The 13,537-nt window shown below is 36.8% G+C and overlaps 1 protein-coding gene across 2 annotated transcripts; it reads left to right on the top strand.

The window, feature by feature from the left end:
- The first annotated feature begins 5,317 nt into the window (after positions 1 to 5,317).
- LOC137738007 (squamosa promoter-binding-like protein 7) lies at positions 5,318 to 11,310 on the top strand. 2 transcript variants are annotated; one of them, XM_068477606.1, is made up of 10 exons: positions 5,318 to 5,991; positions 7,057 to 7,229; positions 7,334 to 7,557; positions 7,655 to 7,729; positions 7,836 to 7,943; positions 8,055 to 8,172; positions 8,294 to 8,429; positions 8,928 to 9,090; positions 9,603 to 10,166; positions 10,643 to 11,310. In XM_068477606.1, exons 1-10 carry the CDS (start codon positions 5,504 to 5,506, stop codon positions 10,964 to 10,966), a joined length of 2,373 nt encoding a protein of 790 aa, XP_068333707.1. In that variant the 5' UTR covers positions 5,318 to 5,503; the 3' UTR covers positions 10,967 to 11,310. The 2 variants fall into 2 exon arrangements, with proteins under 2 accessions (XP_068333707.1, XP_068333706.1); XM_068477605.1 differs by having other exon boundaries at positions 10,640 to 11,310.
- The last annotated feature ends 2,227 nt before the right edge of the window (positions 11,311 to 13,537 follow it).

Below are 13,537 nucleotides of genomic sequence, written 5' to 3'. Positions count from 1 at the left end.
TGTAAGTGAGAGGTTTTTAGTTCAATTCTCGCCAAAGGCGAATTTGAACAACATTATTGCTAGCTCACTGTGAGGCTAAGCCCACCTACTCCCATTTAGCATAGATAATATCGTTTGTTTCAAAAAAAAAAAAAATCATTGACTTTATCCCACACAATAATTCACATTGCACAAAATCTCGTTGATCTTGAAACATAAAAACTACCACGTATCCAAATTCTTCCAATAAAACATCAAGTGCCAATTAGTAACCAATTTATTTATTTATATGATGAATCATCCATCATCTTTGTATCATTAGATGATTTGAGAGGAAATGAATCTAAATAAGGTCCCGCCACTTAGTACTAATGAGTAATGATGTTTCTTCATTCTTTTTTCCTTAATTTGGGTAACAAAAAATTCAGGAGGAGGTGAGGCTACACCATCATAAAAGTGGGCATATCACAAGCCTCTCTGAGGACTTACAGAATAGGTCTTAGCTTATTTGATGTTTCTCTTTGAGGACTTACAGAGAAAATTTATAACAAAAATCAATCTACAAATCCATTAACGGACATGTAAAAGAAGTCATGAAACAAAACAAAATGATGAATAATTTAGGAGAAACTATAAACACTAATCCAAATTGCAACAACAAATGATATTCAAGTGATCATATATTGGCTAAAATTTGGAACACTTTGGAGGTGGGGGCTACGTGCAGTTGCGTAAGTTGCTCCTCCTCAAAGTTGGAACTGTGTTTAAAATGGTTTTTAATTTTCATGTTATGTACATTTTTCTTGCACGTATATTTACATCTACGACATCATCCTTCTCCACTCCCAATTTTTTTTTTTATACACATATATCATATTTATATCTAACAAACGAAAACTAAAAGTGGAATTATTATCCAGCAAATCCTAAATTGAAATATTTAAAGTGCCTCTCATGACCCCAAATCTGATTGGAATTTGGAAAGTGTGTGTACATGTATTTTCCGCTAAATTGAATTTGATAAATGCAAGGTCATTGATTGTAGTGACATAAAGTCTTTAACCAAGGACCAGGATTCTCTCCGAATCCTTTATGTGCAGACTCTTGAAATCAATTCATCATGGTCGTTCACCATATATCGAACGGTTACGATCAGGTCGATCTCTCATTTTCTTCTTCCTCTTTTTATCCACCTTCATAGACCTTGAACTCCCCCAACAACCCACCACTGCATACTCCAACCCTTCCCCTCTCAATTTCTCTCTCTCACAACACGTACCGCCTCTCGCTCCTGTATTCCCATCGTCGTGACATAATCACCCCATCCTTTATGACCTCTTCTGCCTTGTCTAGCAAAGAGAAGCTGTTGGCGTGAAGGTGACGAGATGACGCCGCACAAGCGAGGACGACGGAGTTTTTTGTTGGGGGGGGGGGGGGGGGGGAGAAGAGTAAATGTAGGTGTTAAATAGTTTTGAGCTTTTTAACCAAAATGATCATTGAGATTGACATAATGTCATAATTCCTCATTTTGGTCCATGATAATGAAAATCGATAGAAGTGGTTATTGAGTCTGTCTGCCGTAACTCATTTTGGTCATTCCGTTAAATACTTGTCAATATTCTAGTTAAATTGTCATGTGAACACCTTTTTAAGGGTTTTTTTTGTCAAACCAATTCCTCCACTTAACAAGGATATTAACAGATTTTTTACAGAATGATCAACATGATTTACAGTGGACAAACTCAATGATCACTTCTACCAATTTTCATTTAGAAACAAAAGTATGTCAATCTCAGAGACCATTTTGGATAAAAAACCAATAATTTTGGTAATGGATTGGTGAGAGAAGGGAGAAGAGGGAGAAGAGAGAGAAGACAAAGAACAAGAGTTTGGACGGGATCGTAACCGTTCGATCTGTGGTGAATGACCAAGATCAATTAATCATGAAGATCCGTACATAAAAGATCCAGAGATGATCCTAGTCCTTTAATAGGCATCACGCTCATGTATTTACTCCTCAAAACTCATTTTTTTTACAAAGTATTTTATCTTAAAAAATGTCTCTCATTTTATTATTTATTTATTTTTCTATATAATTCCTGGTGATAAGGGGCAGAAGGAGAGCATCATTTTGCAACCTTTTGTTGTTTTATGCTTAAGAGCAATCTGCAATCTATAATTGTATAGACAATTCAAGTAGGCAAAATTATATTATACAAGATTAATGTGGCATGTTGCCTATTCATGTAAAATGAGATGCGAGATTCAATTTGCCTATTTATGTTGTAGCAGGCAACATTCTGCTCATTTTAAAAGAGTAGACAAAATTTACTTCCTCAATTACCAACCGCATTTAAGCAAATTTTTTAACTGCATAACTCGTCAAAACAAGATTGCCTACTCATCATAAAACAATTAGTAGTTGCTCTTCATACTTTGTCCTGATGATTTCGCAACACAGAATATGCTCTCTGATTTTTATGATTATATTCGTGGGGCCGCGTTAGCTGTCAAGCTCCTCTTATCTACTATTGCTTTTGAATTTGTTGTTCGACAGATGCACATGTCCTCACCATTTCACTGCCAGATTTGGCAGCCAGTCAACCTCAAACCATCCGACTTCACCAACCCACTCTCTTTGAAGCTTACGCGCCACGCACATCGCCACAATCTCACCGTGCAATTCGCGCGTAAATGGCAAGCGCGCCTAAATCAACGTCCCTTGCCGGACGGAATAAACCCAAAGTGTCGTCATAATTTGCCACGCTCGTCCAAAACGAGCACGCCACGGCCACGCTACCCTTTTTATTATCTTCAACCCGGAAAAAGGGGAAAGTAAAAAATGGTTTGCGCAATCCGGGCGGAACACGACAGGCTCTCCACTCTTAAACAACGCCACATGCTTTATCTTGGTTTTTTATTGTCTCATGATATTTTTAATGTCATTAAAAATTGCATCGGTTCCTATTAAGCGGGAGGTCCATTCTATTGGATGAGCGCGTCCTCTTCATATTTTTTTCGTGAGATCCTAGATATCTTCATATTATTACTGTTCATTGTATATTATACGGTTAATTTTTATCAAATGTTATTTGTGTTTAATTTTAAATAAAAAAATTCAAATAATTTATAACGTCACAATGTACAATAAATGACGAAGATGTGAGGATTCCTAAGATTCCCACTATTTGGATCCGAATGGGATCCAAATCCCATTTTATTCCCCTGTTATGTAGTTATAATGTTCACCAAAACTAACCAAAAGGGCTTCAAAATTTTGTATTTTAACAAAAAACCATATACAAACTTTATTTAATGATAAGGACAAAAAATAAAAAATAATCCAACCCAACATTGCGTAAGCACGCGCCAACCAATTCAAATATCAAATCAAGCCTTTGCTGTAACTGTGAGCAAATCGAACTGATAAGAAGACTAATGTGCAGTGCAAAATAAGTAGTGGGAGTAGTACAATGAATGATGAAATGGAATAGATGGATGAAATAAATTATTTTTAGAACATTTCATTGGAAAGGAAAAGTGAGAGTGAAGCTTCACTGACTCTTTTTTCTTTTAGAGATGGAGAGAGAGAAATCTGTTTATGTACATAAAGAAAGAAAAGAAAAGTAGTAATTTTAAACAGAAAATCAATGGTGCAAAAGCAGCACCCAAATTACTTTTTAAATATTTCAACGGGAAGGAAGAGAGAGCTTGTGTAAGGAAGAGAGATTGTGAGGGTAGAGCCAACCAAATCCTTTCAAACTGACATCAACAAACTCCAAAAAATTTTAAAAAGAGAGAAATTTGAGATAAAAAAATATATTGCTGACATCAATACATGACAGTAATTTGTAAGGAAATAGTTTAAAAAATAGTGATAATGCTAGTGTTCGATTTTAAGAAATAGTCAATGTTTAGTTTACGAAATAGTTAGCTTTTTGTTTAAGAAATAGTCAATGTTTAGTTTACGAAATAGTGACAGTACTAGTTTATGAAACAGTGATAATGTAACATCCCACATCGCCCAGGGGAGTGATCCTTAAATGTATATTCACATCCCTATCTAGCACGAGGCCTTTTGGGAGCTCACTGGTTTCGGGTTCCGTAGGAACTCCGAAGTTAAGCGAGAAGGGGGCTATAGCAATCCCATGATGGGTGACCCACTGGGAAGTTGCTCGTGAGTTCCCAAAAACAAAACCGTGAAGGAATGGTAAGCTCAAAGCGGACAATATCGTGCTACGGTGGTGGAGCAGGCCCGGGAAGTGATCCGCCCTGAGCGGGGATGTGACAAATTGGTATCAGAGCCAATCCCTGGCCGGAAATGTGCCGACGAGGACGTCGGGCCCCCAAGGGGGGTGGATTGTGACATCCCACATCGCCCAGGGGAGTGATCCTTAAACGTATATTCCCATCTCTACCTAGCACGAGGCCTTTTGGGAGCTCACTGGCTTCGGGTTCCGTAGGAACTCCGAAGTTAAGCGAGAAGGGGGCTAGAGCAATCCCATGATGGGTGACCCACTGGGAAGTTGCTCATGAGTTCCCAAAAACAAAACCGTGAGGGAATGGTAAGCCCAAAGCAGACAATATCGTGCTACGGTGGTGGAGCGGGCCCGGAAAGTGATCCGCCCTGAGCTGGGATGTGACATATCAACACCAGTTTTTGAACACAAATATTCGTATTAAGTTGTTAAAAGTGTTTTTTTTTTATCCAAAGTGGTTAGAAGTGGTTGAGATGTGATATTTGTTGATCTTGAGCATGAGAAAGCTTTTGGGCATATACATTTACAAGTTTACCCCCTTGAAGGTCGAACCATTTCAATTTTTATTCGTAAAGGTAATCTAAGTTTTAGAAAATATCTTTATTTGAAAATTAAAAGTCGATTCAATATATAAATTATTTACTGTCACAACATTTTATGCATAGCATACACATTAAACTCGCGAACAATTTTATATAACTCTAGCATTTAATTTATTTCTAAACAAGTATCAACGACAACAATCTAGTAAAAGTACTATATTCTTGATTCATCGTATAATGTTTTATGCTTGAATATTACTAATAGAATACGCGTCATAATTTAAATCAATAGATATTAGCATTGCTAGTGAATTTGAGTTTTTTTTTTTTTTTGGATAAAATGTTTTTATTTCCAACTTTCAAAAGGTGCTTAGAAGAAAATGTACAATTTTTATTTAACGGTCAAAGGCTAAATGAGCGGTGAAAATTAATTTATAAAAAATTGAACCGTAAAAATTATTTAAAAAATTGAACTACTTAAATATTTTGACTATCGCGGAAATATGATAACAATCATTTGTAATAAAAACCCAAAAAGTTGCCACTTTACTTAGAGCGCCGTTGGGAGGAGGAGAATCTTGACGTCTAAGGTAGGAGACGTTGGGTCAGCTGCCGCTGCCAGGTTTAGGTAATTTTGACCCATAAACGACGGAAAGGCCACCCTCTTTCTCTCCAACGCAACCGCGACGGCACCGTTTAGACCAACCACCTAGGGTTTCACACATGGAAATTCAACCGCCGCTGCCCTCCGACGACACCTCCACAGTCTGGGATTGGGGAGATCTCTTGGATTTCACCGTTGACGACGACTTGTCCATCTCGTGGGGCTCCGCCGAGAATCCGGACCCCGAGGTCGGCCCGGCCCCGGAAAGACCGCCGGAGGATCCGAATCTCAATTCGAGTCGGATAAGGAAGCGGGACCCGAGACTGGCTTGCTCCAACTTCTTGGCGGGTCATATCCCCTGTGCGTGCCCCGAGGTCGACGCGAGGATGATGGAGCTGGAAGAGGAGGAAGCCGGGCACGGGAAGAAGCGGGTTAAGACTGGTCGGGCCCCAACCGGGACGGCGCGGTGTCAGGTCCCGTCTTGCGGGGTGGATATCAAGGAGCTGAAGGGGTATCATCGGAGGCACAGAGTGTGCCTTGCGTGTGCAAATGCGATCACTGTTGTTATCGACGGTGAGACCAAGCGTTATTGTCAGCAGTGTGGCAAGTAAGCTTAGTTTTTTACTTCATTTTTAGGGTTCTCGATTCTGTTGTTATGGAAGTTTCGGTTTTGTAGCTTCGAACTGTTTCACTGAGTAATTTTTCGGATAAATTGGTTTTTCTAGCTCAATTCGGGGGTAGTGATTGTAATCAAACTTAATCGCTAAGTGCTAATGACGAGAACGATATCCACAAATCGTTTTGGCTTCAAATTGACTGTTAATTTGAAGGCTTTACCTAAGCTGGGGCAGAATGGTTTCGCTGGACTTGTTTAACTCCGAAAAATGTGGAGTAGGGAATGTTTAGAAGCAATGCTGACAGTATCAACCCTGCTACTGTTAGACTACCCTGAAGTCTCTCTGTGTTCGTGAGCGAACACAGAAGAGATAAATAGTTACTCAAGGCTTAGATTGATATAAATTAGTGCCGCTAAGCAAATTTGGTAACGATAAAGCACATGATTTATCTTACTGGGAAATCATTTGAATTTGTTGGGTAGAATTTGTCTGTGGAAGTGTTTAGGTGTAGGGAATCGGAGAAATTTTCTTAGGAACGAGACAATTATCACTCTATCAAAAAGGATATGCCTTCTAAGCTTTCTTCTGCAATGCTGGAAATATTGGGGAACTTTCAGTGAAATTAAAAGCTTGACAAAATAAATAAGAAAAGCAGTTACGAGGATGGTACAATATAATGTTGGGGGAACAAATTTAACGCAACAGACACAGGTGGTTTACTTTGCACGGATGACACCATATTCATTTGTTGGTTCAGAGGTACTGAACTAAGATAATAATATCAAGGTGTTAGCTTCTTTTTGCTAAGGCTTTTTTATGTATAAAGATGGATGCTGAGAAAAGTGAGGTAACCCCTATTAGCAAATTAGCACATTCTTTTATGCATACTGCTTGGTGTTTTTGAGAAGTGTGGCAGGTTAAGTGAAGAAATACTTTATACCATATAGAAGATCAGCTGGTCTGAGATGAGAGAGTTGTATTGAGGAACTGCATGCATTATTCTTGTTATAATGTGCTGGGATTATTGTGATATTGGTTTGCCCATTCTTTGGCAGGTTCCATGTCTTACCAGACTTTGATGAAGGTAAGCGGAGTTGTCGAAGAAAATTAGAGCGTCATAATAACAGACGGCGAAGGAAACCTAGTGATTATAAAGGAGCAAGTGGAAAGGAATCACAAAAGGAAAATCAAACTGAAGAGACGAATTTTGACGGTGGAGCAACAGAAGGTATTTAATGTTTGATTTTTATGCAAACAGCTTGTAAAAGAGTAGTAAAGCTGCAACGCTGCTTTGGAAGAATTTACTAGTCTAATTGTATGTATAATGTACAGACAGTCTACAGTTAAGTAGTCAGCTGAATGAGAAGGAAGAATTGCTGGAGTCTGAAGGTGGGCGAACTCTTATCCTCTGTTCAGTGCCTGAATCCCAGAATGTCCATAGTGACAGTGTTGTATCAGTTATGGCTTCTGGTGAAACCCAAAAGGATGCAAGAAAACATGATTCTAACAACTCTCTTTCTCCGCCTAATTGCGACAACAAAAGCTACTCATCTATGGTAGGTTTTGCTGAATGTTGTAGCTTTTGCATGGCTGACATTGATTTTAATATGAGGAGCTCTGTTTGAGGCATGCTGATTTGATACATTCTTGTAGTGTCCGACAGGTCGTATATCATTCAAGCTCTATGATTGGAATCCAGCAGAATTTCCTAGAAGACTCCGGCACCAAGTACTATTAAAAGATTGTCATTACAGTTTAGTATATACAGGGAGATTTTTTTTTCAATGGAAAAAACAACAGGAATCGATTAACAAGTGGGCATATGTTTTTGCAGATCTTCCAATGGTTGGCCAATATGCCGGTTGAGTTGGAGGGATATATCCGCCCCGGATGTACTATCTTGACTGTTTTTATTGCAATGCCCAAGTTTATGTGGATGAAGGTAATGATGTTGACAATCTTATTTGTAAGATTGAGTTTGGCATAGCCTTTCTCTTACCTTCACTCTACAAATTTTGTTCAACCACTTTGGTTTTGACGATATTTTTTTCAGTTGCTTGAAGATCCTGTATCATACATACATGAGTTTGTTGCTGTACCTGGGAAAATGCTATCTGGGAGAGGCAATATACTTATTTATCTAAACGACATGATTTTCCGTATTGTAAAAGGTAATCTGATGCTTCATATGGTGTTATGTTTCTATTAGTTTATTTCGTTTTAGGGAAAGTAATTGGTCTTTACTAGCATTTTGAATTACTAACGTGCTTCTTTTTATTTTGATATGCACAGATGGGACTTCTGTAATAAAGAAAAAAGTGGAGGTGCGAGCCCCAAGGCTTCATTACGTTCATCCTACATTTTTTGAGGCTGGCAAACCCATGGAGTTTGTTGCCTGTGGAAGTAATTTATTACAACCCAAATTTCGGTAGGGCTTCCAATCAAGGTTTTCCATCCATTTTAGTAGTTTATTGTGTTGTACTTTTGATTCACTCCTTTCAGCTCTGTTGTGTAGCTTGTCTCAAATTCTCAATCATGTATTATTACGATCAGCTTGCTTTTTATTCACACACCGTTTCCTATAAACGGTAATTTATTTGAATAGTTAATACACTTGATGGGCACTCTCAACACTCTACATAGACTTGTCACCATTTGATAGCACATAATTGCTACTCTTCTCTGTTTCTCCTAAACTTTAAAACTCATGGTGATCTTGAGATGTCTATCAAGTATGGAAAATATTTATAGTTGTCTGATGGCATAATCTTCAAATCGTGAAGCTTAATACCAAAAAAAAAATTATGGTTTATTGAAAGCTTTGCATTTTGGTGTATCTTTTATACTATTCTGTTAACTGTTCCATGCATGTAGAGAGCAAATTGTTGTCACATAAGCTTCTTAATAAAGATCTTTACGGTTACAGGTTTCTGGTATCCTTCTCCGGAAAGTATCTGGCCTATAATTATTCTCCTCCATCTTCTCATAGTCAGATTGAAGGGGACACTGCTAGTAATTTGGACCATCAATTGTGCAAGATACAGGTCCCTCAAACTGACGCAGATTGTTTTGGTCCTGCATTTATTGAGGTAAATATTCTGGTTTCTTTTCTCTTTCTTACTTTCTTTACACCACGTTCAACTATCAGTTGGGACATTCAATCTATCTATATGGTTGTTGGTCATATGTAAATATTTCTGATATATATTTAAGCCTCATTGTGGTTATATCTTATCTAATTATATTTCCACTCCAGTGATCATAATGGCATTATGACCAGGGATTTATAAAATTGTTATGTGGTTGGTTTCTTTAGCTGGTCATGCATTCGAGAGCGCTTGTGCTTCGAACTGGCATCTCGTATGGTATATGACAGAATTACGTAGGTTGCTGATAACATTAGCCATAAGCTCTAACTCTGGACCAGAATCTGCTATATCTGTACTGTACCAGATTCATGTAGACAAAAACAAAACTTTAACATTCATATAGAGATATAACCATGGTTGACCATAGCATTTTAAAGCATGATACTTGGTTTTGAAATTAGCACGAATTTTTCTTGTTTCCTAATTTATTACTGATGGAATCTATGTTGCAGATTGAGAATGAATCTGGCTTATCCAACTTTATCCCGGTACTCATTGGGGACAAAGAGGTTTGTGCAGAAATGAAGACCATTCAGAATAGATATGAAGAATCTTTCTCTTCGCAAGGATTACACTGTTCTTTCAGTGGTTCTCTTTCAAACTCCTGTGAAGCATCTTCACTGAGGCACACAGCATTTTCTGAAGTTATTTTAGATATAGCATGGTTATTAAAACAGCCCTCGTCAGAAAACTTTCAACAGATCATGACTGCTTCACAGATTCAAAGATTCAACTATCTATTTAACTTTCTGATATCCATCAAATCAACAACCATATTGGATAAAGTTCTACAAAATCTGGAGATTCTGATGGCTAAAATGGAGTTGAACAGTGCAATTAATGGCAGCACTGACGCAGATATGAGGCTATTACAGAATTACATGAATTATACCCGTGATCTTCTTTGTAAAAAATTCGAAAGCTCTGGAAGGTTGGTGAAAAAAGAGGATCTCGTCTCACAAAGTCAAACCTGCTTTCAGAATGATGGAAAATTGGTTGCTCCATTCCACTGCCAGGTGAGGGCTTCAGTTTTCAGATTTATATTTTCTGATATCAGTTAATCCCTTATTTAAGTTAGCTTTTTGCTTTACATTTTGCTCATTTTAAATTTCGCATTTATTCTCACCTGGGGCTACAAATCTCTTGTACTCGTGAAGGAATTATTTGATTGTACAGTTTGCCTAGGTTCTGGTTGAGCTTACAATCCTTGTTTTTCTTTTTTCCTCCATTTTTACAATTGAGATAACAGTTTTACATTTTCCATCTATGATCTTATGACTATTTTGAATAATTCACATTTGAATTTGTATCTGTAAAATGTTTTCGAACTTATAGCTGGTAAGAGATCTTCATTGGGAGTATGGTTGTTTTGTTGAGGATGATTGATGGCTGTATATGTTTAAAATTTCTTTACTTTGTCCTGTTGTAGTTTAGCATTATTTATTTCATAAACTGATACGGGTTTGGTTACATGAATTGTTAAGTAAAGCAGGATACGGAGATAACTGTAGATGGAAGGCTGGGTGTGATTGTGGGTTCAACTTCTGACGAGAGAAGTGAAACTGTTCCGCTTTTAAGTAAAAAGGCAGTTGGTAAAGCTAACCTCACCAAGGAATTGCCTAGTGTGGTTAAGTGTTACACTTCTGGGGAGGTCTTAAGGTCTCGCTCTGGTGGGATGTTCTTGAGATTTCGCCCTACGCTTCTCGTAATATCTGCTACAGCTATCTGTGTTGGATTTTGTGCAGTCCTCATCCATCCTCACAAGGTTGGCGAGTTTGCAGTAACGATTCGCAGATGTTTATTTGACAAATTTTAGATGTTTAGGCATTTTTTTCTTCGCCCTTTATTGTATTTCGCAGCCCTTAAATCTTCTGTACATATTATCTCCACTGTACACAACTTTCTAACGCTAGATTAAGACAAGCCGCTAAAAAGTTATATTGTCACCGTTGTACTTCTTGCTGGAATCGGAAATTCCGGATGCGCTTTTGGGCGATGTTTGCCCACGGCGTTTGAGATGGTTATAATTCTTTTCGAAAATGAAGCTTTTGCTCGTAATTTTGCTGTAATGTCTAAAGACAGGTTGCATGTTGGGCGTTAATGACAAAACCTGGTTTCCAATCGGTTTGCTTCCAAATTGTAAATTTGTGAATATCTGAAATCAAGGGTCTCCTGCCTTTTGAATGCTAGTTTTAGCAGTCTTTGTAAGAGGACGTTGTGGCAATAATCTTCCAATTTTAACCCAATTGGAGTAAAGGTCCTTTAACTAAAAATCTGTGATCATTGGTTCTTTAATTCATTAAAACGAGCAACTATGTTCTGTTTTGTCAACTCCATTAGAAAATTTGTCAAAATGAGTCATGTGCCACGCACGTGAGGTTGAATCAATTGGCAAAAATGGAAAACCAAATAAGAAAAATTGTAGTAGTGGTCTCTCAACTTTAATCCAATTAGAGAAATGGTTCCTCAACTTTAACCAAACTGGAGTAATGGTTCCTAAACTTAACCAAATTGCAGCAGCGGTCTTTTCAACGTGACTCGTTTGGATGGAATACTAATGGCGTTAACAAAAAGGATCATAGATGCACATTTTAATAAGTTAAGGGACCAATGGTCATGTATTTTTAGTTGAGGGACCATTGCTTTTCATTTGGGTTAAAGTTGAGGAGCAATCTCTACAATTTTCTTGTCTTTGTAAAGAAAAGTGTACTCATTCCAAAGAAAAGAGTGACACCATGTTATATGGGGTGCATTTTTGCTTGAACTTTAACTCATCTGACGATGATAAATAAGATGGTGAGCGTTACTTTCATTTGAGGTTGTTGAGCAAAAATATTTCCTATTATATGAAGACCCTCAACTAAATTGAAACTTCTCATTGGATGGCTATAATATTTACATGCATTTAATACAATCATCATTTGATGGTCAGGTATAATGCATGTTAATATATGTGTTTATTACAATCATCATTTGACGGTCAAATGATATTTATATTAAATTCATGTAAGTATTGTATCCAAATCCTAATTATAGATTTTCAGCATATATTCTATTTAAAATCTAGACTTAAATTTCAGGATATAGTATGTGACATGTTTCAATGTTGTAGTATAATTGGAGATTGAAAACAAAACCTGTGAATGGATGAGTGTTTATACTTTAAGGCATGATATTAATAATTAACATTTGTTAAAATGAGTAGAAAGTTGCAAAGAGTTTGCATGTTAGTTGGTTTAGAGTATTCATTCACACCTTCATTCTCTTCGTATAAAATTAAAAATGATTTTATAGAGCAGAATTTATTCTTATCAAATAGAAGAAGACCAGCCTCAAATACCCATTTACAAAATTTAAAAAAGAATTTTATTAAAAAAATAAGAGTAGAAAATTATTTCGTATTAACTTTATAAAATCCATAAATTAACTAGCCTTCAAACACTTTAGAGATTTTGAGAGTCATAAATCTAACATAATTACATATTCCAAAGGGCCCAACAAATGTAACATAATTTCTTCACATAAGTGTATTGTGTGTGACGGTACGGTGGCTACTTTCAAATCACGATGTGACATGGGATATTTTTACTCCTCTCTCGCCATAAATCCTCCAAATACATAATCACTAACGTAAAGAGACTTTGAATTATTTTGCAGGTTGTAGAAGATAAAGAAAGATCTCATAAATAAAGGAACTTTGAATTTTGAAAGTGACCCACCACTTCCATCATATGATATATATTGCCTATTGATGTAACTCACCACCACACTATAGTACAGAGTTTCGTTCTACCCACCACTCAATCAAAACTTGAGAAAAATTATATTTTGTACCACGTTAGTTACTATCTGATGTAAAAAATGATGTATATATATGTCACATAATATAGGACACTCTGTATTATAAATATATAGCATCCCCCACACTACTCATACCCGTATTATGATGAACATTGTCTTTGTAACTTGCAAAACATAAAACTTGCATAAATAATTAAGCGATTTTAAAAACAATAAATTACCAAATTTATAACAAATGTGTGTCAAACTATGAGTGGTTCGTTTGTAAGGAGCTTAATATTTTCCACGAACAAAAATTGGACCATTCAATAAACATATTATATGAGCTTGAAAGTTAGGAATGCATACGATATTATCTACACGAAAGATGGAGAGTAGACTAAATCTCACAAGTTGAAGAGTAATGTTATTCATACCATGTTTTTATACCACATTTTTATACCACCTTAGTTGGCATCCGATGTGGACAACCACATCATTTGAAAAATTTGCAAAACCCAAGGAAAGGAAGGAGAAAGACTCCTCGTATATCACAATCATCATTTAATTAACTAATTTTTCAAAATTAGTTTATTAAATAATGAAC

This window comes from Pyrus communis, chromosome 6 (genome assembly GCF_963583255.1).
Source record: "Pyrus communis chromosome 6, drPyrComm1.1, whole genome shotgun sequence".
Lineage (NCBI taxonomy): Eukaryota > Viridiplantae > Streptophyta > Magnoliopsida > Rosales > Rosaceae > Pyrus > Pyrus communis.
The sequence above is the reverse complement of the archived record's forward strand: the minus strand, read 5'-3'. Positions and strand labels throughout refer to the sequence as shown.

Excerpts from the sequence above, each read along its gene's own strand:
- LOC137738007 (XM_068477605.1), top strand. The coding sequence starts at position 5,504 with ATGGAAATTCAACCGCCGCTGCCCTCCGACGACACCTCCACAGTCTGG. Across the intron at positions 7,558-7,654 it reads ACAAAAGCTACTCATCTATG|TGTCCGACAGGTCGTATATC; the intron begins GTAGGTTTTGCT and ends ACATTCTTGTAG. Across the intron at positions 9,091-9,602 it reads TTGGTCCTGCATTTATTGAG|ATTGAGAATGAATCTGGCTT; the intron begins GTAAATATTCTG and ends TCTATGTTGCAG.